At 45.4% G+C, this 21561-nt stretch overlaps 1 protein-coding gene across 1 annotated transcript in view; it reads right to left on the reverse strand.

Moving 5' to 3' along the window:
• The window catches only part of BRINP1 (BMP/retinoic acid inducible neural specific 1), a 172297-nt gene that overhangs the window by 114090 nt on the left and 36646 nt on the right, over positions 1-21561 (reverse strand). The window contains exon 2 of the mRNA XM_032418496.1: positions 10514-10781. Within this exon, the coding sequence (XP_032274387.1) occupies positions 10514-10731 (218 nt within the window). The 5' untranslated portion in view covers positions 10732-10781. The remainder of the gene's footprint in view (positions 1-10513; positions 10782-21561) is intronic.

Consider the following 21561-nt stretch of genomic DNA (forward strand, 5'->3'; position numbering starts at 1 on the left):
ATGTTATCTTCTTAAATCTTTGCAACAATTACGGGATGTATTCCCATTTCACAGATGGAGAAGTTGAGGTCAAAAAGTTTAAGTAACAGACCCAGGACCTCACGGTCCAGGATTCAAACCAAGATCTGCCTGAGTCTCAAGACTTGCTGCCTATTGCTCAGGGATAGCGACTGGTTTAGCTTCACAGAAGCTTAGATACTGACTTGGGGCTGGAAGTTTCCATGGAGGTTTGCAGAGGTTTGCAGAGACAAGCCAGGTACAGATAAAGGGTGGGGTGCAAAGCCTTCCTCCAAGCCAGTCTGGGAATCCACCGCTAATGAGACTCAGTAATTCTTATGCCCCAGGAGGAAGGCCTTGCGAGATAAAGAAATTGCCTGGAGGCAGAAGCCTGGGTATTCTGGTTCCTTTCATAAGGGATACAAAGGTATCCAGCAGCTGCCGAATTGTACATTAAAAAAAAAAAAAAAACGCACCGTGCCACAGGGTGCCAAGAATGGAATTGGGGCAGGTAGGCCTGGATGCAGCCCAGGAAGGGAGCTGCCTGACGGGTAGGTCCGGAGCAGCTCTGTCGGTGGCATGGAGTCGTACTTGGGAGTTAATGAACTCCATCTTTATTGCCTCTGTCTTGGCTTCAGCGCTCCCTTCCTCTCCCTTGAATTACTGCCACCGCTTCTGAACCCTTCCCTCCTACTCCTTTCCACGCATTCTGCCCGCTGCTGCCAGAGCGATATTTCTAAATGCATTATCAGCCCATGTCAGTCTCCCGCTTCAAACCCTTCAGCATTTTCCTGTTGCCCAAATCAGGAAAGGCACAGGTTCTAACATGCTTAACCGGAGCCCATGGCAAACTCTGAGAAGCAAACAGCACAGCTGTCCCCTGTGCCCCAAATGACCACGATACGGACCCAAAGTCAGTGTATTTCAGACAGGAAGGCCCACTCCATTGGCGGAGGCTGAAATCACTTTAGTTGGTAGGGAGCCACATTTTAAAAAATAAATGAACCAGGGGCACCTGGGTGGCTCAGTCGGTTGGGCACCTGCCTTCGGCTCAGGTCATGATCCCAGGGTCCTGGGATGGAGCCCCACACCAGGCTCCCTGCTCGGCGGGGAGTCTGCTTCTCCCTCAGCCTCTGCCTCTGCCCCTCCTCCCCGCTCCCCCCCGCCCCCGACGTCCCCTGCTTGTGTGCTCTCGATCTCTCAGTCTCTCTAATAAATAAATAAATGAATCTTTAAAAAAAATAATAAATGAATCAGAAAGGAATAGACAGTACTAGAATGGAATAGAAAATATCAAAATACATCACACGTATAAGGTTAAGTATTTTTTTACGAATTTTCATTTCGATCGTGTATCTGTATCTCTTTCTATAGGTTTAATAAGTATCAATGTAAAAATAAATTTAAGCGTGAGTTAGGGTTAAGAAATGTAAAGACAAAAGAAGGAAAAAACATTGCTCTAAATAAGGGTCCAGTAACACTCTGACAATGCGCTAGAGTTTGAGTTTGGTTGAAACCAATTTGCCATTCCAAATTTCTTTCATTGTTGCCTCCGAGTTGCTATCCAGCCTTCTGTTATACATCCCTGCTACTCAAAACACACACACACACACACACACACACACACACACACACACACACCTATAGATCTGAGGTTCCTCCCACCTCTTGTTTTCGCAGGCACTACTCTGTCCGCCTGGGCTACTTTTCTCCCGGCTGTCTTCTCACAAATTCCTACTCCTCCCTGAAGACTGAGTTCAATACCCTTTCCTCTAGGATGCCTTCTTAGACTTGTCTTTTCCTCCCATCCTTCCCCCTTCACAATCCTAATGCTAGGGCAAGTTCCCCTCCCCCTCCACAAACAGAGCCCCAAGGGCAGGGTTGAGCCAGGGAACTCAGCACAGGTACTGTGCTTTATTTGTCTTTGGTCAGTTTACCCCAAGATATCATGGATTCCTTGAGGGGGAGGATTAAGGGTTCCTCTTCCAATCCCCAAGGGAATGGTGCCGGGCCAGTTGGTAGGAGTCTGGAGATCGGTAAACATTTTTCAAATGAATGAGTAAGCTACAGGTGCTCCAGATCATGGATCCAGTCCCTGTGTCTTCTTTGGCCAAGGTTTGGAGCGTGGACTCTGAAGCTGCAAGGGCTTGTCTCTCTTCTACAAATTTCCCCAGTCCCAACAGGGGATTTGTGTCAGTCACTCCACCTGAGGGAGGTGTGCAAGCCTGTCCATTTTCAGACCCTGCTCCCGACTCAAGCTGGACAACGGCTCAGCCACGATTGAAGAAAACTAAGGTTTGCAGCTCACGAAGTCAGTTCAGTAACGGCATGGGAGCAAAGAGGTAAAGCACAGCAAAGGTACCAATTTGGTAGCAATAAAGCTATCGTTCTTGGAAGGGGAAGATCAATTTTAAATAATCAACACAAAGCATCTCTGAATTGACACCAAGTGGCCCGGGAGATGTTTGCAGTATATCCTTCCCTATCCCTCTCTATTCAGGGAGAACTTGAGCAGAAATTTGGATTAAATGAGGGATAAGGTAGGGGGAGGGCACAGGGTATTGGTTCTCACCAGTGACGCCAGCCTCTAAGTGGCTGAAATTGACAACTATAAACCTGAGACATTGTCCCGTTCTCATCTTCTTTCATGCCTACTGGGCATGCTCTAAAAGGGATAAAAAGTTATCTGTTAACCCACTGGGTCCAGACTGGTTGTTAAGGACTCAAGCCGTGTATAGCCGAACCTAGCAATGGTGCCTAAACATCTCACTTCCTAGGGAATTCTGTAGTCAGAGGAGAAACCCACCAGATCTCCCAGATCTCCTGAAGGAACGGAGATTGTTTTTTCTGGAGAGGAGAACTGATTTCCCTTAAATACTGCCTTTCTGCAGCAGGAAGCACAAACTGATTCACCTTCCTAAATGCATTAACTTCTACTCTGGTCTGAGGCCATGTCTTAAAACATACAAAATCCCTTCCCCTTTGGCCCCACAGCCAGACTGGGAACCTGACCATGACACTGATGCCTATATTGTAACCATTCCAATTCAGACGCGTGAAGACCAAAAGCTAAGACTATTTATTCTGATATCCTTCTCACTGCCCCTTTTCCTTTTTTTTTTTTCCAAAAATACTCGCTCTGGAGCAGAATTTCTCAACCTCCACACTACTGACATTGTGTGTCAGATGATGCTTTGCTGCCAAAGGCTGGCTGTACATTGCAGGCCATTTAGCAGTGTCCCTGATCCCTGGCCTCGCTCCATTAAACGCCGGTAGCAGCCCCCTCCACAACCAAATGTGACAACCCAAATCCCCCCGGACATTTCTGAATGTCCCTTTAGAGAGCAAAATCACCCCTGATTGGCAATCATTGCCCCAGGCCAGTGGTTCTCCCATCCGAACTAGACCAATGAAATCAAAATATCAGAAGAAGGACCCAGGCACTGGTATTGTTTAAAAGCTTTGCAGGTAACTCTACAGTGCACCGCTTCTTTGCAATGTGGAATCAAGGTCTTAGCTCACTCCTCGACCGTGGCTCCGGCCTCTGTTGAGCTCCCTATCCCTATACAACAGGCGGGAATGCCAAATTCAGGAATAAGAAATAGTAGCTCAGAAATTTAGGAAATGCAAAGGGAAAGAGAGAAGAAAAAAATAAAGAGAAGGCTACTACCTTTGACGGGAAAACTGAGGCTGCTGATTCCTTCCCCCTCAATCGTAAGCCGGGATAGGGCAGACTTAGACTAAAGTGTTCAAAGGGAAAGCTGGATGCGTAGGGGGGCTTCCTCGGCCAAGTGCCAGCTTCCAAGCTCAAGAGGTGTCCCTTTAAGAGTGCTTTGACCCAGGCTGGTGTCCAAAGGAGAGACACTCAAAGCCAGGTAGAGCCAGCAATCCTTACACCTGCTCTCCAGAATTCCAATACTTCTGAGAATAAGAGGTTGTGTGGTCAAAGAGATTTGGTCAAATATTGTTAATGTGTATTTTTTATATATATATATATATATATATATATGCATATAAAATTTGGGAGGCAATGGTTAATTAAACACACAGGCTCTGGAATCCCCTTGCCTATGCCATATCCCACTTTCCCAGAAACTAGCTCTCCTTCCTTGGACAAGTTCTATACAGAGAAAATAATAAAACCTACTGGACAAGATGATGGGAAGGATCAATCAGTTGGAATAATGTATACACAGTGTGTTCATGCTGGACACTTGGTAAGTTTTCAATGTTAGCAATTCACTTATCATCATTGTTACTGTTTACTTGACTATGGGATCTTTTTTTGTTGCTGTTCCAGACAACACCTTTTAACATTGCATTGAACTAGAGTTCTGTGTAATCTACTTGAAGAAACGCCGATTTAGATTGAATTTTCCTACACTAATAGAAATATAACCCTTGTGCTATGTGATATTAAGATTCTATCTGGAATCTGGAGGCTGGTGGTGTCAAGTTCAACCACAAGCATCCTGAGAGGTGCAGTGGTGGACTTCTCCCTTACTGCCACCTGTCTGTAAGCTCCTTGAAGGCAGTCCAGGCTACCTTGTACTTTACTGGTTCCCCAGGGCACAGCATCTGGCATACCTAGGTACCCAACAGATACTCTCGAATGATTTCTGGATAAGGACCGCATCTCATTCACCTCGGGGAGACCAACCCCCCCTCCCCACCGCCACATTCATTCAGCCAAGTAGCTTTACCACAAAACCTACTGTGGATATTTTTGTGAAATACATCAGGGAACCATTAGAATATCAGATTAGAAGTGAGAGTCATGCAAGTCTGAAATAAATGTGCAAGACAGTTAGGCAATCAGACTTGGTTTCCCAAGATTTGATTTACACTCAACTTTCACGTACTTATTTAGGGCTCAGAGGAAGGCACACCAGGAGCCACAAACCACTTGCTCAGCAACCTGCAGGGAAAACCACTCAATATGAAACCACCTCTCATGGAACTGCTACATTTTGCAATTACTGATGAGCTCAAAGTCAGGAAAAAATAAACAGGAAATAAAACATAAAAAGGCAGGAAACAACTTTGGACCAAACTGACTTTTTTTTTTTTTAGTAGCAACTATGAAGAGACCAAAATGACTTCTAAATTATCTCGAGAACAAAAGAAATAATTTCTAGTAATGCCATCAGCCATCTGAGATGAAAGGGTAAATTTGGATTTATACAGGTCCTGCAAAATTCCAAGCTCTAAATGTTTGATAGCAATGTTACTTCGCACCACAAGCACACAAGGCATTTCACTGGAGCTCCAGTTTGCAAATAAGAAACCTGAGCCTCAGAGAGATTGTAATTTGCCCAGGGGCAGAGGGAGTTTCTCTGTACTTGATGATAAACCAGGTAACTAAAAACTAGAGAGAATCATGACAGCATAAGGTAAGAGCTCCCGTTGTGGGGTCTCAGAGACCCGCTTCTGGTTCCCAGCCGAGACACTTCTCGTGACGATGGACACGTCTTGTGACGTGGACAATTTGCTTAGCCTCTTGGCGCCTACGTTTTCTTATTCATAATATGGGCAATAAGAGCATTTCCCTCCCAGAATGACTGTATTTAATGACTAATGTATGTATGGGCTTAGCAGAAAGTGAAAATCAATGATTTTATTCGAATGATGATTTAGAACCTTAATGAAAAAAAATTTGCTGATAGAACATTTAAACTGTACAAAGCATTCTCACATGAACTTTACCTCATTTGACCTGGTAGGTAGGACAGACAGACATCATTATCCCTACAGAGGAGCAAATTGAGGACCTGAGCACTTCCTTATCCACTCCTCTCCATGGAATGATAACTGTGTGCTTACTGATTCTTGTTTTGCTTCTACCCTCCACCCTCAACTCTGAGTTTGGTGGAGGACAGGGTGGACCCTACTGGTTGTACATGTGTGTTTGTGTGTGTGTGTGTGTGTGTGTGTGTGTGTGCGTGCGCATGTGCTCTTCATTGTTTTCTTTTGGTCATATCTGTATGACCGAACCATGGCACAGCTCACGGCATATGACAGGTGCTAAATTCTATGAGTGAATGATCCATAGAATGCATTGGCCGAGGATGAGAAAGCCAGAAACTGGCTCCAAAATAAACAAAGCCTGAGTCTCCAGACCCCCAAGTCCAGTCCTCTCCACTACCCCAGGCAATACCTTCTGAGGACAGTATTTCATGGAATCATGGAATTTCAGAAAAGGCGAGGACCTTGAAGATCACCTTGGCTAACACTCTCATTTTACAGACGACGAAACAGAGGCTCCCAAATTCCATTATCTGGGCCAAAAGCATGCACGAAGGAGGCAGAAGAGGTGGGCCAGCGCCCAGGTTCCCTGACTCCGAGATCAACGATGCTGGCAGGTGCACGCAGAAAATCCCCCAGGCTCCATGCATCAGCTCAGACTTAGGCAGGAGAGAGTGTGTGCCTCGTGCACCTAAACCACTGCTTGTACACATCTTATTGCTTGGCTTGTGAAGCAACACAAGAAAAGGCTTCTGCTGGGATTTTACGGGAAAAACTCCCCTTCTTGCCATTGGCACCGACTCCTGTCCCGAGTCTATGAGCTGAAACCAGCCTCTGTGTGCATGTGCATGAGGAAAGAAATGGCCTTAACCCACTTAAGTGAGGAGAGGAGACCTCCCCTCAGATTTTTTCTGAAGCTCCTAGATCAGCCTGGGGCCCAGCATGAGGGCAGGGTGGGGGGAACTTGGCCAAAGCTGGAGGGCTAGGGCACCTCCATAAGGCTGGCTGTCTAGCACAAGCCAGTGTGGCACGTTCCTGGAGAAAAGCCTTGCTGTCATGATGCAAATGTCGAGTGTTTAATGTGCTAGGTCTACATGAGCACACGGGAAGACACACTGGAAATCACCAGGAGACATGCTTTCATGCTTCAACAAAGCAGCATGCGGTGAGGACAAAGTCACTTGACAACCGCCCTCAGGAGCATGTCCTAGTGGCTTTGGCTCTGGTCTGAACCTGGCCTGGAGAGGCACACGTGTCTCTGGATACTTATCTGCATGTGTGTCCAGGTGCTGATCAGGATAGGAACCCCACCTGATCTTTGCACGTAGTAGGTTCCAAATCAATGTTGATGGTATTAATGATCTCCCAGTTATATCTACCCTGCACTTTTTTCTTTGTAGCACTTATTGTGTGTGTATGTGTGTGTGTATGTGTGTGTGTGTGTGTGTTTAATTAATGTCAGTCTTTCCTAGGAGAGCAGGGACCATGTTTGTTTTACTCATCATTGTATCATCTGCCCCAAACACGGTGCTGGGCCTCTAGCTGGTGCTTCATAATTATTGGAGGATTAAATAAAGGAAGGAAGGAATAACTAGATGACCAGGGGGCCTGACTTCTGGGTCAAACTCCAGCATTTAATTAACCACGTGACCTTGGTTAAATCTTATACTTAATTTTAGAACTAGAAAGCATCCTAGAAATCAGCCTGTTGGATGATGGCACACTTTGCTTTAGCAGTGGGACCTAAAGGCAAGCATATGGAACATCAGAACACGAAAGCAGAAGAGTGAGACTTTCGATTGTACTGTATAAGTGCTGTGTAAGGCTGGGGGGATCCTGCCTGGTCACCCTCCCACACACAGAAGCTTGCCTGTCTTCCCACACTACAGTGGCTTTTATGACTTCTTTCATCGATCCTCAAGATTTCAAAGAGCATAGATTGAAAACCACTGATGTATATCAAGGCTACCATTTGATGGGTGAGGAGGGTGGGATCCAGGAGAGGAGGGAGTTCGCCTAATGTCACAAGACCGGTGCCCAGAAGGCTGGAGTTAGTATCCAGATGTCCTGACCCCCAAGCTCATTAACAACCTTTCCTTTCTTAGCTCTCTCTAAAACCAACCCCAAATGTTTACAAAGTGGTTGTGAGGAAAAATGTCTGCAAGAGCCCTTCCAGAGCTCGGGAACACTCTATGTGTAGACACCACGCTGGGGGAGCCTGATGGCACAGCATCTGGAAGGAGGGCTGTGGGGTCAGGCGGGTCCATGCTTGGACCCCAGCTCCATTCTTTACCACATGGATGAGCTGGGGCCAGGCACTCAGCCTCGCCAAGCCCTGGTTTTCCGATCTGTAAAATGCCAAGGCACTGCTCACCTCACAGAGGTTGTTGTGAGGAGTCAAAGACATCCTTTCATGGCCCATCATTAAGTGCTCACTGTTGAGCTACTGTAGTTCTACTCAGAGTATCCATGTGAGTCTAGGGGTATTTCAACAGTCATCACTAGCAGGTGTTAATCATCCACCATGCACGATAGCTCCCTTCTAAAACCCAAGCACAGCCATCATGTTAGAGCATTACTACTCATCTTCAAGCCCACGTATCCCCCGGGTCTAGCACAGGGACAGGCTTACGGCAGTTGCTAACAAACATTTGTGAATAATGAATGGATGCCATTAGTTCTATCATATTCATCGGTGTGGTTATGGATTTATAGTCAGATATTGTTTCCAGTCCAGGATCCATCATTTTTCGGCTGCATGACTTTATTCAAGTCAGTCATCTTCTGATCTTTAAAAAGGAAATGTGAACCCCAGTCATCCAACTTTAAGGCATCCTCAGGAGGCCCACATGGAAGCGAAAGCCAACATGTCAAACCAAGATGCTATCGTTGTCTGACAAAACGCAAACAGGGTAAGATACCTGGATCTCTACCACTTGTTCTGTTCCCTTAAATCCTCTGGCTCAGCTTGCATCTTTCCCGGTACCTGAGACTTCAGATACCAGTGTGTTCTGTCGAGTCATCAGGGAGTGCCCACATTTCGTTTACGCGTGTTCACAAAGAGCAGTGGCTATATTACGCCAGAAATTATGCCAAGGATCCAAATTAATAACGATAACGATAGTTATTATCGTTCTTAGGTGATTTAGGAATAGTTCTCCCAAGGACTGGTCTTCTGAATCAATAAATATATTTTAAAGATTTTATTTATTTATTTATTTGACACAGAGAGAGAAAGCACAAGTAGGCAGAGAGGCAGGCAGAGGGAGAGGGAGAAGCAGACCCCCCACTGAGCAGGGAGCCCGACGTGGGGCTCGATCCCAGGACCCTGGGATCATGACCTGAGCCGAAGGCAGCTGCTTAACTGACTGAGCCACCCAGGCGCCCCAATAAATAAATTTTAAAATTCTGAAATTCTCTTTTGGAAGAAAGACTCCTTATTTTTCACCCCTGCTCTCCTTCCCCCTTTCCTGCACACCCCATATCCATGCTCCCTTGTGTTCCAGCTTTCTATCATGCCCAGAGGACCTTCCCTCAGTAACTCTGATCACTCAGCACCCTTCAAGGCTCATCTGTGAACTCTTTCATAGATGGAAACTTGCAAAGCCTCAGCCACTATTCAAAGTAGGATTAGAATATTCAGCATAAAGTCACATCCCCAGTCTACGATGCCAATAAATGTGCAAAGGAGACATGCCCATTGTCATAACAAATACACAGAAGTCTTACGACCTAAATGCTTGCTTTTCCAGATGCAGGTCGGGGTCCTTTCCTCCACCATGCTTCCTGGTTTTCCCATTCTAACTAGCAGAAGGGTTAAGGGTATGCTCCTTCTTCCTTGACCTTAAGACAAAGACTACACCTCTAGAGAATTTCTTGCATTCCCCAATTCATTTAAGTCCACAACTTTTATTGTGTGCTTCTGATACACGGAGGAACAAAAATCACTTGAGGGATCCAAGAATGAATTGCATATAAGTCCTGCCCTCAACGGGTTTCTAATTGGGTGAGAAAGAAACGCAAAGAAGCACTCTAACTTCAGATGGTTTAAAACTAAAGAGATGTAAGTGTAGAGAGCTGTGAGATATCAAAGAGAGGGTGAAAGAGCTCAATGGGGAGAATCTAAGATGGTTTCAAAGAGGAAACAATTTTGGGCTAAGTCCTTTTTGGGTGAGTGGCATTCCAACAGGTCAAGAACCAAATCAGGAAAGGTTGTTCATTGAGTGTCCCTACTTGTTTCCAGATGTGTGAATATTTTTGGGTAGGATGTTGATATGTTAATAGCACTTGCCAACAACACTACCTATATCTGATGCAGTTGATTGAAAATTCTGTGACTGTGGATGCAGATAAAACAGGGTATGAACCCGAGGCCTATCATGTACTGCCTGTGGAACTTCAGGCAAATCGTTTGACCTAGCTGAGGATCAGTGACTTCGTGCGTAAAATGGAGAGAAGAGATAGACTCTGCCTCCGATGACTATGACAAAGGCTTAAATGAGACAGTGCCAAGTCGTAAGCACCATCCATGCCTGGCACACAGTCAGGATGCAGTAAATGTTAGCTATTCGCTCTTGTCCTTGTCCTTGTTCATCTCTTGTGCAAAGTACAAAAACAAGGTGAAACAACGAATAACAGCCCGCTGAAGGCTCATGATCCCTCTGCCCCGATGTTCCTCCATACTAAGAGGCCCATACCCACACCTGACCCCAAAGAGCCCTCTATGAATGAAAGGCACGGAAGGTGAGGACAAGCTCAACCCAGGTCTTACCTGTATATTTTATATCTGGTTGTAAATCCTTGACGGTGTCTTTCCACAAAGGATAGGTAGCTCCTGGAGTGGTGGAAAGGCCCCCTGTCTGAAATAAGCCAATCAAATTCCTTGGAGACATGTTGGTCTGTCCCAGCTGGTTCCTGGTGGGAGGGCTGCACTGAGATACGGCCCCATACAAACAGGAAGTAGAGGAGCTCAACAAACCTCCAGTTCATGCTTTTCTGCCGGCCTTTTTCCTCTCATTCTTGCTCCATTCTGTGGAGTCCTGAGGAGAAAGAAAAAAAAAGAGACAGAGAGAAAGAAAGGACGAGAAAGAGAGGGAGACAGGAAAGAGAGAAAAAATAAATAAATAAAATAAAAGGAAGAGAAAGACACAGAAAAAAATGCCGTTAGCATATCTTCATAATATTACATCAGTCAAGTGTGTTAAGATTTACGAAAACTAGGGGGCGCCTGGGTGGCTCAGTCGTTAAGCATCTGCCTTCCGCTCAGGTCATGATCCCAGAGTCCTGGGATCGAGTCCCACATCGGGCTCCCTGCTCAGTGGGAAGCCTGCTTCTCCCTCTCCCACTCCCCCTGCTTGTGTTCCTGCTCTCGCTGTCTCTGTCTCTGTCAAATAAATAAATAAAATCTTTAAAAAAAAAAAAAGATTTATGAAAACCAGGATCGTCTCTGGTGAAGAGCATGGCCTCTCCAGAGATCTGGGCTCACGTTCCTGCTTTGCCCATCACGTGTTGCATGAGCATGGACCAATGCTTAGCCTCATAGGGATGCAGCCTCCTCATGTGCACAGCAGACGATGGACTTCGATGCCTCTATCTTGGCACTTGTCACATCATACATGTTTCAGGCAAATGTGTTTGAAGAATGAATGAAATGAATGGAGGCAGATCCTGAGTCCCATACGACCAGTGAGGGATGTGGAGACAGGTGCACATGCGACCAGAGAATTCACTGTTGAAGATTCCGAGCCTCAAGGTTTCCTGGTGTTCAGAAGGGAAACTAAAGGCCGAGGGATCAGGTGGGGTCTTGCTCACCTCTTCTTTTGTGCGGGGTTCGTAGCATAGCACCCTGGTGCCGTGTTGGAGAAATATGTAAGACTAAGGGAGAGCTGCGGTGGAGGCTTTTGTGGGGAGGAGAGAAGAGAGACCATGGGACATGCTTAGCCTCTGGACACTTACAAGTTTGTATTCTCTCTTTTTTTTTTTTTAAGATTTTATTTATTTGACAGAGAGAGACACAGCGAGAGAGGGAACACAAGCAGCGGGAGAGGGAGCGGGAGAAGCAGGCTTCCCGCAGAGCAGGGAGCCCGATGCAGGGCTCGATCCCAGGACCCTGGGATCATGACCTGAGCCAAAGGCAGACACTTAACAACTAAGCCACCCAGGCACCCCTCTTCATTTTCTACTTATTAGCTTATCGAATTCCTTATGCCCCCGACTGTGCTTATTCTAGAAGAGCTTATCTTTTTTTTTTTTTTAAGATTTTATTTATTAATTTGACAGAGAGAGACACAGCGAGAGAGGGAACACAGCAAGGGGAGTGGGAGAGGGAGAAGCAGGCTTCCCACTGAGCAGGGAGCCCAATGCGGGGCTTGATCCCAGAACCCTGGGATCATGACCCGAGCCGAAGGCAGACACTTAACGACTGAGCCACCCAGGCGCCCCTCTAGAAGAGCTTATCTTACTCAACATTGAAAGGCAGCTTTGAATCCAGATTCCATGAATTATAAACGGTATCATTTCAGGCAAGTCACTGAACATCCCCATGTCTCCCTTCCCCCGTCCATAAAACGTGGTGAGCGTTAGCACCTCGTGTGAGAATGGACTGACATAATTTATGTAAAATGTCCCACCCAGTGCTTGCCATTTATTAAGTGCTCAATAAATGGCATCAATGATGATGAGGCTAATGACAATGATGAATGATGGCACTGATCCTGTCCACTTAGTTCCTGCTCGGAGTGTCTCTGCGCACAGTCTCCACCACCCTGACCAAGTCCTATTTATTTTCTTTTCTTTTTTTTTTTTTTTTAAAGATTTCATTTATTTATTTGACAGAGAGATAGACAGAAGAGCACAAGCAGAGGGAGAGGGAGAAGCAGGCTCTGCACTGAGCAGGGAGCCCGATGCGGGACTTGATCCCAGGACCCTGAGATCATGACCTGAGCCGAAGGCAGACGCTTAACCATCTGAGCCACCCAGGCGCCCCAAGTCCTATTTATTTTCAGTAGCCAGCTGAGCTCTGGCCCTCAAAAGTCATTTCCTGTTTCTATTTCTCTCAATAAGTGTTAGTTGGGGGCGTCGGGGTGGCTCAGCCGGTTAAGCAACTGCCTTGGGCTCAGGTCGTGATCCCAGGGTCCTGGGTTCAAGCCCTGTGTAAGGCTCTCTGCTCAGTGGGGAGTCTGCTTCTCCCCCTCCCCCGAACCCCCCCCCAATAAATAAATAAAATCTTTTTAAAAAAGTGTTAGTTGTTCCTTTCTCACAGCTCTGGTTGTTCATTCTGTGCTACTGTATGTTAGTCCTTAGTATCTTTTCTTATACTTGTTTCTGGGTCTGCTTTCCTCTTTGGCTTCAACCGGCCAGAGCCTCTGAAAGCAGCCTCTACACATGGCTAGCTGTGTGACTCAGGACAATAGTGTCCTCTCTCCAGATCTCAGAGTTTTAGGTCTACCGTTTAAAAACGGCGAGGACACATTTTGTCAAGTGTAAAACCACACATAAACATGAAGATACGGGACACCTTAGTTGTCTACTCTCCCAGCTAAAAATGGGAAGAAAGCAAAGCTAAGAAAGAGAAAAAACCGAAAAGACAGAGATGTGAATTTCCTCCCCAACGGGCTCTTTCCCTCTGTTGTCTGATTGCACCATTTTATTATGGGGAGCTGCAGAGATCTGCTTGGCACGGCAAGCCCCAGCTGTCAGGGGCAAAGGCCAGAGGCGCGGGAGCCGAGGAGTAGGCTGGCGGAAGCGGTGGCCTGAAGTTTTCTTCAGAGCCTAAAACAAAGCCGTCCGTGTCGAGTGCAGAACTATAGCAGCTGCAGCTGCCGACCTTCTGCCGGAGCCCACCTGAGTGGCAAGCAGGGGGTGGAGGGGATTGTTCAGAGATCCTGGTGGGGGGCTACAACACACCGACAGCGCAGCGTGCCGCCCATTCTGCCTTCTCCGCGGCTTCGGCTGTGAGTGGGTGCGGGGTGGGAGCGCAGGAGAGAGTGTTTGGCTGAGAGGCCGTTTGCAAGCAAACAGGATGCAGAGCACCGCAGCTTGCAAACGGGGAATGAGCCTATCCGTGGAACAGCCAACGCGTGCGCGCACGTGTTTGTGTGTTTGTGTAAGACGGTGAGCTCTCAGCGCACAGTCCTAGAATTAGCCAACATTTGAACCATCTAATCCACTGTTTCCCAAGGGGCAGCCACGTTGCCCCCCCAAGGGACATCTTTGAGTGTCATGATGGAAGGGGTGCTGCTGGCTTCTGGTGGGTAGCGGTCTGGGATGCTGCTCAACATCCTGCAATGCCCAGGACGGCCCCACCACAAAGGACCCTAGACCCAAATGTCAATCGTGCGAAGGTTAAACCCTGGCTAACGCAACTCTTTCGTCAAGATCATGACTGGGCCAGGCGCCTGTCTTCTAGCTCCTGGCCGTCATTCTGTCTCGGCAGGGCAGCGGGGGCAGCGGGGGCAGCGGGTCCATGTGCCTGCATTTGAGCCTTCTCTGTCGCTGGGGCTTGTGAGACAATCTACATTCCAGCAAGTGGGGATGAGTGCTTCGTGGAAGAAGTCTGAACATATCTCTGTTGATTTAGCAAATCACGGTAATGCAGAGAACAAAAACGAAATTGAAAATGAAAAGGAAAATTGCTAAAGGTGCATTTTAATAGACATGGATATTTTGCAGGGCCAGAAGAAGGACTGGGATGCATGTTACCGAAATGTCCTATCATGAAGACGCTGGGACTCCCATTCTGTAAACAGGCCCATAATAGCACCAACTGTATTGGAGACTCAGGATGATAGAAGGGACCCATGACTGATATGTATTGAGCATCTACTGTGTGTTCGGGGCTAAACAAAAGTCTGTTCTCTTGGTAGTAGCCAAAGCATCCAGTACAGACTAGATGTTAATAATGGTTTCTTCACGAGGTACGGACAGCTACCCATTTAAGAGATGAGCACTTTGGGGCTTGGACACACTGAGCGACTTTCCTAAGCTCATAACTCCTGAGTGTTAGATTCAAGATTCTAACTCATGTCTATCCTTTTATAAAGTCTGTATAGTTTCCACTACATTCCCCAGCCTCACCCCACACCCACTGCAATTAGGTCCCGCCCTCCAGAGAGTCAATATATGGTGGGAGGGTCACACCCATGCAAGAGGAATTCTGATATGAAATATGCTGTCGTGAAAACAACAGCAACAAAAGACAAACGTCCAGTCAAGGAATAAAGGCCACAGGTTTTGTTTTCAACAAAGAGACCTGGAAGGATCCTATAGAATAGGTGGTATTTGAGCAGGCCCTTAAATAGCATGGGAGGTTTTATTTGTATTTCATTCCAAATCTCAAGTCCAAATGGAGACGTGCTGTAAGTATAAACTACCCACTCCCTGGATTTCGAGACTCAGCAGGAATAAAAAAAGGTAAAATATCTCACTAATATTTATATCAGTTACATGTTGAAATATTACTGTTTTGGCTGTAGTAGGGTAAATTCGATGTATTATGAGAATTTCTTTCACCTGTTTCTTTTTAATTGTTTGTGGCTGCTAAAACTTTATTTTTTTTAAAGATTTTATTTATTTATTTGACAGAAAGAGAGCAGGAGAGGACAGGCAGGGGGAGGGGCAGAGGGAGAGGGAGAAGCAGACTCTCCACTGAGCAGGGAGCCCAATGCGGGACTCGATCCCAGGACCCATGGGATCATGACCTGAGCCCAAGGCAGACGCTTAGCTGACTGAGCCACCCGGGCACCCCACGCTAAAACTTTAAAATTGCACACATGGACGGTATTGTCCTTTGATTAGACAGTGCGGAGCTAGAATGAGCCTTTTCTGCTTTATGACACTGCCCTGGAAGGTCACTCGTCGATCCCCACATTTTTATCAACATTGGGAGAATCCAATTCACTCTCCCCTACAACTGTTTGGTTGAGCCACTGTGCACTTGCCTCCTCTGCCAAAATCAATAAACAAATAGACAATAAATACATTATAAATGAAAACTCCCATGCTCAAGGGCAACAGCTCCCAACCCTCTAAGCTAGAGACAGCCCTGGACATCTACTACCATGCATTTGAGGACTGCTGGTTTTCCAATATTCATAAAGGGAACTTCCAGCCACTGGGGTTTAGAGCCGATGAAAGAGAGGCTGGTTCTATTCCAAGCACTGCCCTTGACCTCCTGTGACCTTGAGTGAGTCACAGGCTTGCCGCTGCTAGGTGCCCTGGTGGACAGGGAGCTGCTGATGGGGGCTGTGGCCTGGAGAGCACGTGGGCCCTTGGCTGAACTGTGCTATATATAAGCCTGCAGTGTTATTAAGGGAATCAGGTTCATCCCACACAGAGCACACACTCTAACCATTGCCATTGTATTATTTACATCTGAGGAGTACATGCAAGACAAAGAGACAGAGAAGGGTCTTCCAGCAGCAGGGTCACTAAGCTCTTCCCCTGGAGCCCTCTGCTTGGATTGCTGGGCCATTGCCCACATCCTGGGCCAGAGGGTGGAAGGAAGCACCCCCTCGATCCCCCATCCTTGAGGGCCCTGAGGCTGACTGCATTATCTGGGGTCACCCATGGTGTCTGCCTCTTAAGCCTGGGGCAACCTGATAGGCTCATCCAGGATTCAACTTCTACGCCTGGATCTCTGGAATACACTTCTCACCAGATAGCCATCTACAAAGCTGGATGACCATAAGTACACAAGAAGTCCCCCCAGTGCCTCAGTTTCCCCATCTGTAAAATGTGGGCAATATCAGAAGGATCAGTATCTCTTAGGGATCAGATAAGGATTAAATGGAATTTTATTTTTTATTTTTATTTTTTAAAGACTTTATTTTTTTATTTGAGAGAGAGTGAGCAAGAGAGAGAGAGAGAGAGAGAGAGGTAGAGGGAGAGGGAGAAGCAGACTCCCCGCTGAGCAGGGAGCCTGACACGGGGCTCAATCCCAGGACTCTGAGATCATGACCTGAGCCGAAGGCAGACCCTTAACCAACTGAGCCACCCAGGCACCCTAAATGGGATTTTAAATGCAACTATTTTGATCTCAGTTTCAGTTGAAGCCCAAATTAATAGATACCATATTCTAGAGAGAGGTATATGCCCACTCTACAGAACTTAAAAAAAGATAGCCAAAATACACCTTTTAGATTCTTAACCCACATGATGGCATAAAGAGTTGGATGCTGGGATCAGGAGTGGAGGCTGAGTGAGAAGTGGCTTCGTGCTGTGAATGCTTCCGCCCACCCCCAAACAGGGGGAGAGTCAGGGGGTTAGCCTTGCACCTCAGGCTTCAACAAGATCACTCAAAGAACACGATCAATGTTCCCAGGAGCTTTGAGGGGGCGGGGTATGGCTGCTCGATGTCTAACTTAGACCAGAGAAATCTGAAAAAAGAATTCTAAAGAGGAAACCCTAAAGAGGGATAGGCTAAAACCTGGTGGCAGAGTAGAGGCCGCAATTTGAGAAGTGACCACTTAGCTCATTCCTAAAAGGAATGTGTTTCCCATGGATCTGAGGTGAGAGGCATGCAAAAGAAAGCCAGGAGAGGTTGCCCTAGATCCCACCCGGAGGGAAAGGGGATCCTGGCGAAAGGAAACTAGAATCACACTGCCATTTACCAAGGGTCCCCTACTGGTCGGTAAGTAGCTGAAAAGAGATGCATTTTCCTTCATCAAAGGAATCACAAGTAAAGGATCCCAGAGAAGAAGGGAAGCTTCAGATATTCCTCAAAATGTTACATGTGAAAAACATTAGCCCTAAACCTGCTAAGCCCTGGGAACACTGATGCTAAGTCTTCCAAAAAGTACTAGTCGAGGAAGACGTGCTCTCTCCTTGTCTGTCCATTCTTGACCAAACCCTGCATCCTGATGAAGACATGAACAAGGTTAGCAAGATGGAGGAGATAGAGCAAAATCATAAGCCACAGAAAGACAGGAGAGCCTGGGGGAAGAGTGATGTCTCCACCTTAAATAAAATTTAATTTATTTGTTGTAATATACTGACCTAGACACATCAAATACTGAACCAAAACTGTATATGAGGGAAAGAGGTGAACATAGCTTGAAAAAATCATGGACTTGCCTTGACTTTCATCCAAATGTCAGGAAAGACCTGATTAGAGAGTTAAGTTTAAACAGTGGAAGGCAACAATCAAACTTTGTCTGTTCCTTTTTCTGATTTTACTCTATGAATCCTGTTTGATCAAAGTAAAGATTTCATGCATCAAAACATTTCCCTCAGTGCCCAGCTCCATGTAAAAGTCCAATGAAGTCCAATTAGAATTTCCTAATCAGGGCATACGAAGCTAGAAAGAATCCTAGAACTTCTGGTGTACATGTTTATTACCTATTTTCAATACTCAGACCAAATAGGAGACCATCACAAGTCACCAAGTGTACTGAAGTGAAGAGCAGGAGCCTGACAGCATGGAGAAGCTGGGTTTCATCTTTCCTTCACTTTCAATGCATTGTGATGCCTTGGTGTTTATCTTTGCCTCGTGATAGGGAGTTTAAAATTACATGATCATATTTAACTAAACCAGCTCTCACAAAATGGTCACGTGGCTTAAAAGGAAATGATGGATTTACCATAATCATAATTTAAGCCAATGGAAACAAGAAAATGGTGGAAGACCAGCCACATTACATTGCCAAAGCAAAACACTGAGGATCTAATCAGATTTGTCTGGAATTGGCCAAAATAATTCAAGATGATCAAGAAGACTAGTGACACTATGGATTTATATTTACTATTATTAATGCTGACCCTTGCTCTCAGTGGACATCATGCAGCAGGGAATTGTGATATTAACCAACAAAGATAACATGCGTTAAGTAATTTATATACATACGTTCATAGGGAAGCGTTTAGTCAACAATTTTAACTGGTAAGTGTGTGATTATAAAAAAGATCTGGGAACCACTGGAAAAAGTGTTCATTATAATCTGTGTATTTTATATTATTATTTTCAACCACATAATCACCATCTCTAGGAGATCCTGTAGGCTTCTCAAACTCAAAGTATCCCAGACTAAAGCCATCCCCTTCTCCTGGTATTCTCCATTCGGTGAACCACACAATCTCCCACATCATTCCTGTGAGAGGTCTGAGACTGTTCCAGAAGTCTGCTTCCACTCCATTCAACCGCATCCACCACCAGCACCACCACCTCCACAGCCTGCTTATTGCTTTTCATATCCAGCCATTTCTTTTTGACAACTCTGTCCTTCTCCGGTCTTCTCTGTGAACCTCACTGTGATCCTGCACATCTTCCTCTTCTCTCTCTCCCCTTTGTACACTTTACCTGAGAAACATCTATTTTTGAAGCCCATTTTCTCTTGTTATCTATCATTCAAAACATGGCTCTCTCTCACTTGGACTATGACAATCATCTTCCTACTGGTCTTCCTGCTTCATGTATCTCTGCCACCTCCAACCTAAGCACCACTGTGGTTGCCGGATGCATTTTTCCAAATACAGATATGACCATGACACTCCTCCCCTCATTAAACAACTCAGTAGTTCCCTATGGATCGCCTTACCTCTTAGTCTTGCATTTAGCAATGTTTATGAACTGGATCTTGTATACACTCGGTTTCCTACTTCTACTTTTTCACATCCCACCCTCAATTTATCCAGTTTTTCTAGATTCTCTCCCCAGTGCACTGATGGAACACACTATAAACTTTGATGCCACATGCTGCTCATGCTGCTCCCTCTTCTTGTGCTGTCCAGCCCCATTTCCCAATTTTGCAATAGGCTTTTCATGTTTCACATTATATTTTAAGTGAATCAGTAAGGTGGGTGAAAGACCACTGTGCACCTATGCTATGCTAGATACCATGCCAGACTCTTTCTCTTGCCCCATGACATTCCACCCATTGAACGATCCTACGAAATAGATAGCATTAGTAGATCATCTGTTTTGTAGATAAAACTGAGACTCTTTAAAAAAAAAAAAAAACTGGTTATTTTTCCAATGTCACATTATTTTAAAGTGACAGAATTAAACTTCAAACCAAGCTAATTCTAAGTTCTATGACTCAGTGCTTGAACACACCAAAGAAACTACATCATCTTCAAGTTGTGGTTTCCTTGTTTTGACAATCATGAACAACCACAAATTAACTGTGAAGATGTTAATGAAGAGAATGGCTGATAAGTTAAATGGAGGTGTGAAACTTCTAGAAATGGTGAATCTAGGGAAGGCCATGGCAATCTGAAAGAAAACTGAAATACGTGGACTAATTATTTGTGTGATTTTTGAAAGGATCCAGAAGACTCTTTTTTTTTGTTTGTAATTAACAATATAAGTATGTATAGTATCCTTCCTCCATAAGTATTTCATTCGGAGCCACATTTAAGAATATGATCTAAATTCAGGAAAACTGCCTTTTAAGTGTTCCCTCAAAATTATCAGCAGTCTCTACGGGAGATCTTTCAAAAAGGAAAGTGAAATGAACATTTTTAGAATGTCCTTTTCCAGGCCAGTTTGGTAAAATTCAATAAATATTTGTTGAGTGTCCCTACTATTTTAACTAGCTCTCATAGTCCAGAGTAGGAGATGGACAACGAAACATGTATTGCATATAATGTAACGGGGCAATGATGAGGTATACCCAGTGTTCTGTGGAGCATGGAGCCCCCAGTGAGGGTGTCCAAGAAATGCTCCTTGGAGATGACATCTAAGCAAGGCCTTAGGCGCTAAAGAGGCATCTGTGAGGTGACAAATACGGGCTCGATATTTCAGGCCAGGAGAGAAATATGTGAAAGGAATGAAGGAGTGTGGTGTGAATATAAGATCTAAGACATTTCAAAGCCACTGCCGTGGGAATTTTGAAGAAGGGAGTGGCAAGAAATGAAGCAAGGAGCTAAATGGGGTCACATGCTTTATAGTCATAGCTTTACACATGACTGGTAGCTTCTTAAAGACGTAGATTCTTCCCCCTCTCCCCGGTGTATACCCAGGATCTGGATCCAATCATAGGGTAGGCACTAAATCAGCATTTATTCAATGAATGAATCAACAAATCAAGATGTGGGATTAGACCTCTGGGACCACAGGGAACCACTGAAAGCTTTTAAACAGAGGGGTTCTATGTTAGAGTTTCATTTTAGATGGATTACTCCAAATGTAGGGGCAGTGAATGGATTTAAGAAGGGACACGAATAAAATTGAGAAGGTCATCGGTGTAGTCTAGGCTAGACAGGGTCTGAAAAAGATATCTCATATTTGACAGACAGAAAGTTTAAATGAATTGAAGGACAAAATTAGCAAGCTTTGGCGACTGTTTGGTTGGGTGGGGTGGGGAAAGAAAGATGTCTGTGATGACTCCTAAGTCTGATTTAATGATCAGACTGATGACGATGTCATGGGTGATAATAAACAACAATGAAAAAAGAATGTCCTTTCATGGGACAAGTTCCCTCTTGAACCTGTTGAGTTTGAGGTGTCTGTTGAACATTCAAGTCAGAACTGGACTCTGGAATCCTCGAGTCCAAATCAACAGAGAGGCCAGGGCTAGGAGTAGACATTTGTAAATCGGTGTGAACTGGTAGTGGTTAGAGCTCTGGAAATGGATGAGAACCCTTGTGTGAGACTCCTGTATGAGTGGTGGGAAACACGCACAGAGATATGCTCATATTTAGGCAGGGTGAGGAAGAAAAGAACCCCATGAAGTAGAATAAGAAGGGATTGTAAGAGGAGGATGAGAACAAGAATCATGAGAATATTGTCAACAAAGCCAAAGGAGCAGAAATATTTAAGAGAAGGGTCCAACAGGATAAGGACTCAAAATGCCTTCTGGAATTAAGAATACAGAGGTGGTG

This window comes from Phoca vitulina, unplaced genomic scaffold (assembly GCF_004348235.1).
Source record: "Phoca vitulina isolate PV1807 unplaced genomic scaffold, GSC_HSeal_1.0 scaffold21, whole genome shotgun sequence".
In the NCBI taxonomy this organism is placed as follows: domain Eukaryota; kingdom Metazoa; phylum Chordata; class Mammalia; order Carnivora; family Phocidae; genus Phoca; species Phoca vitulina.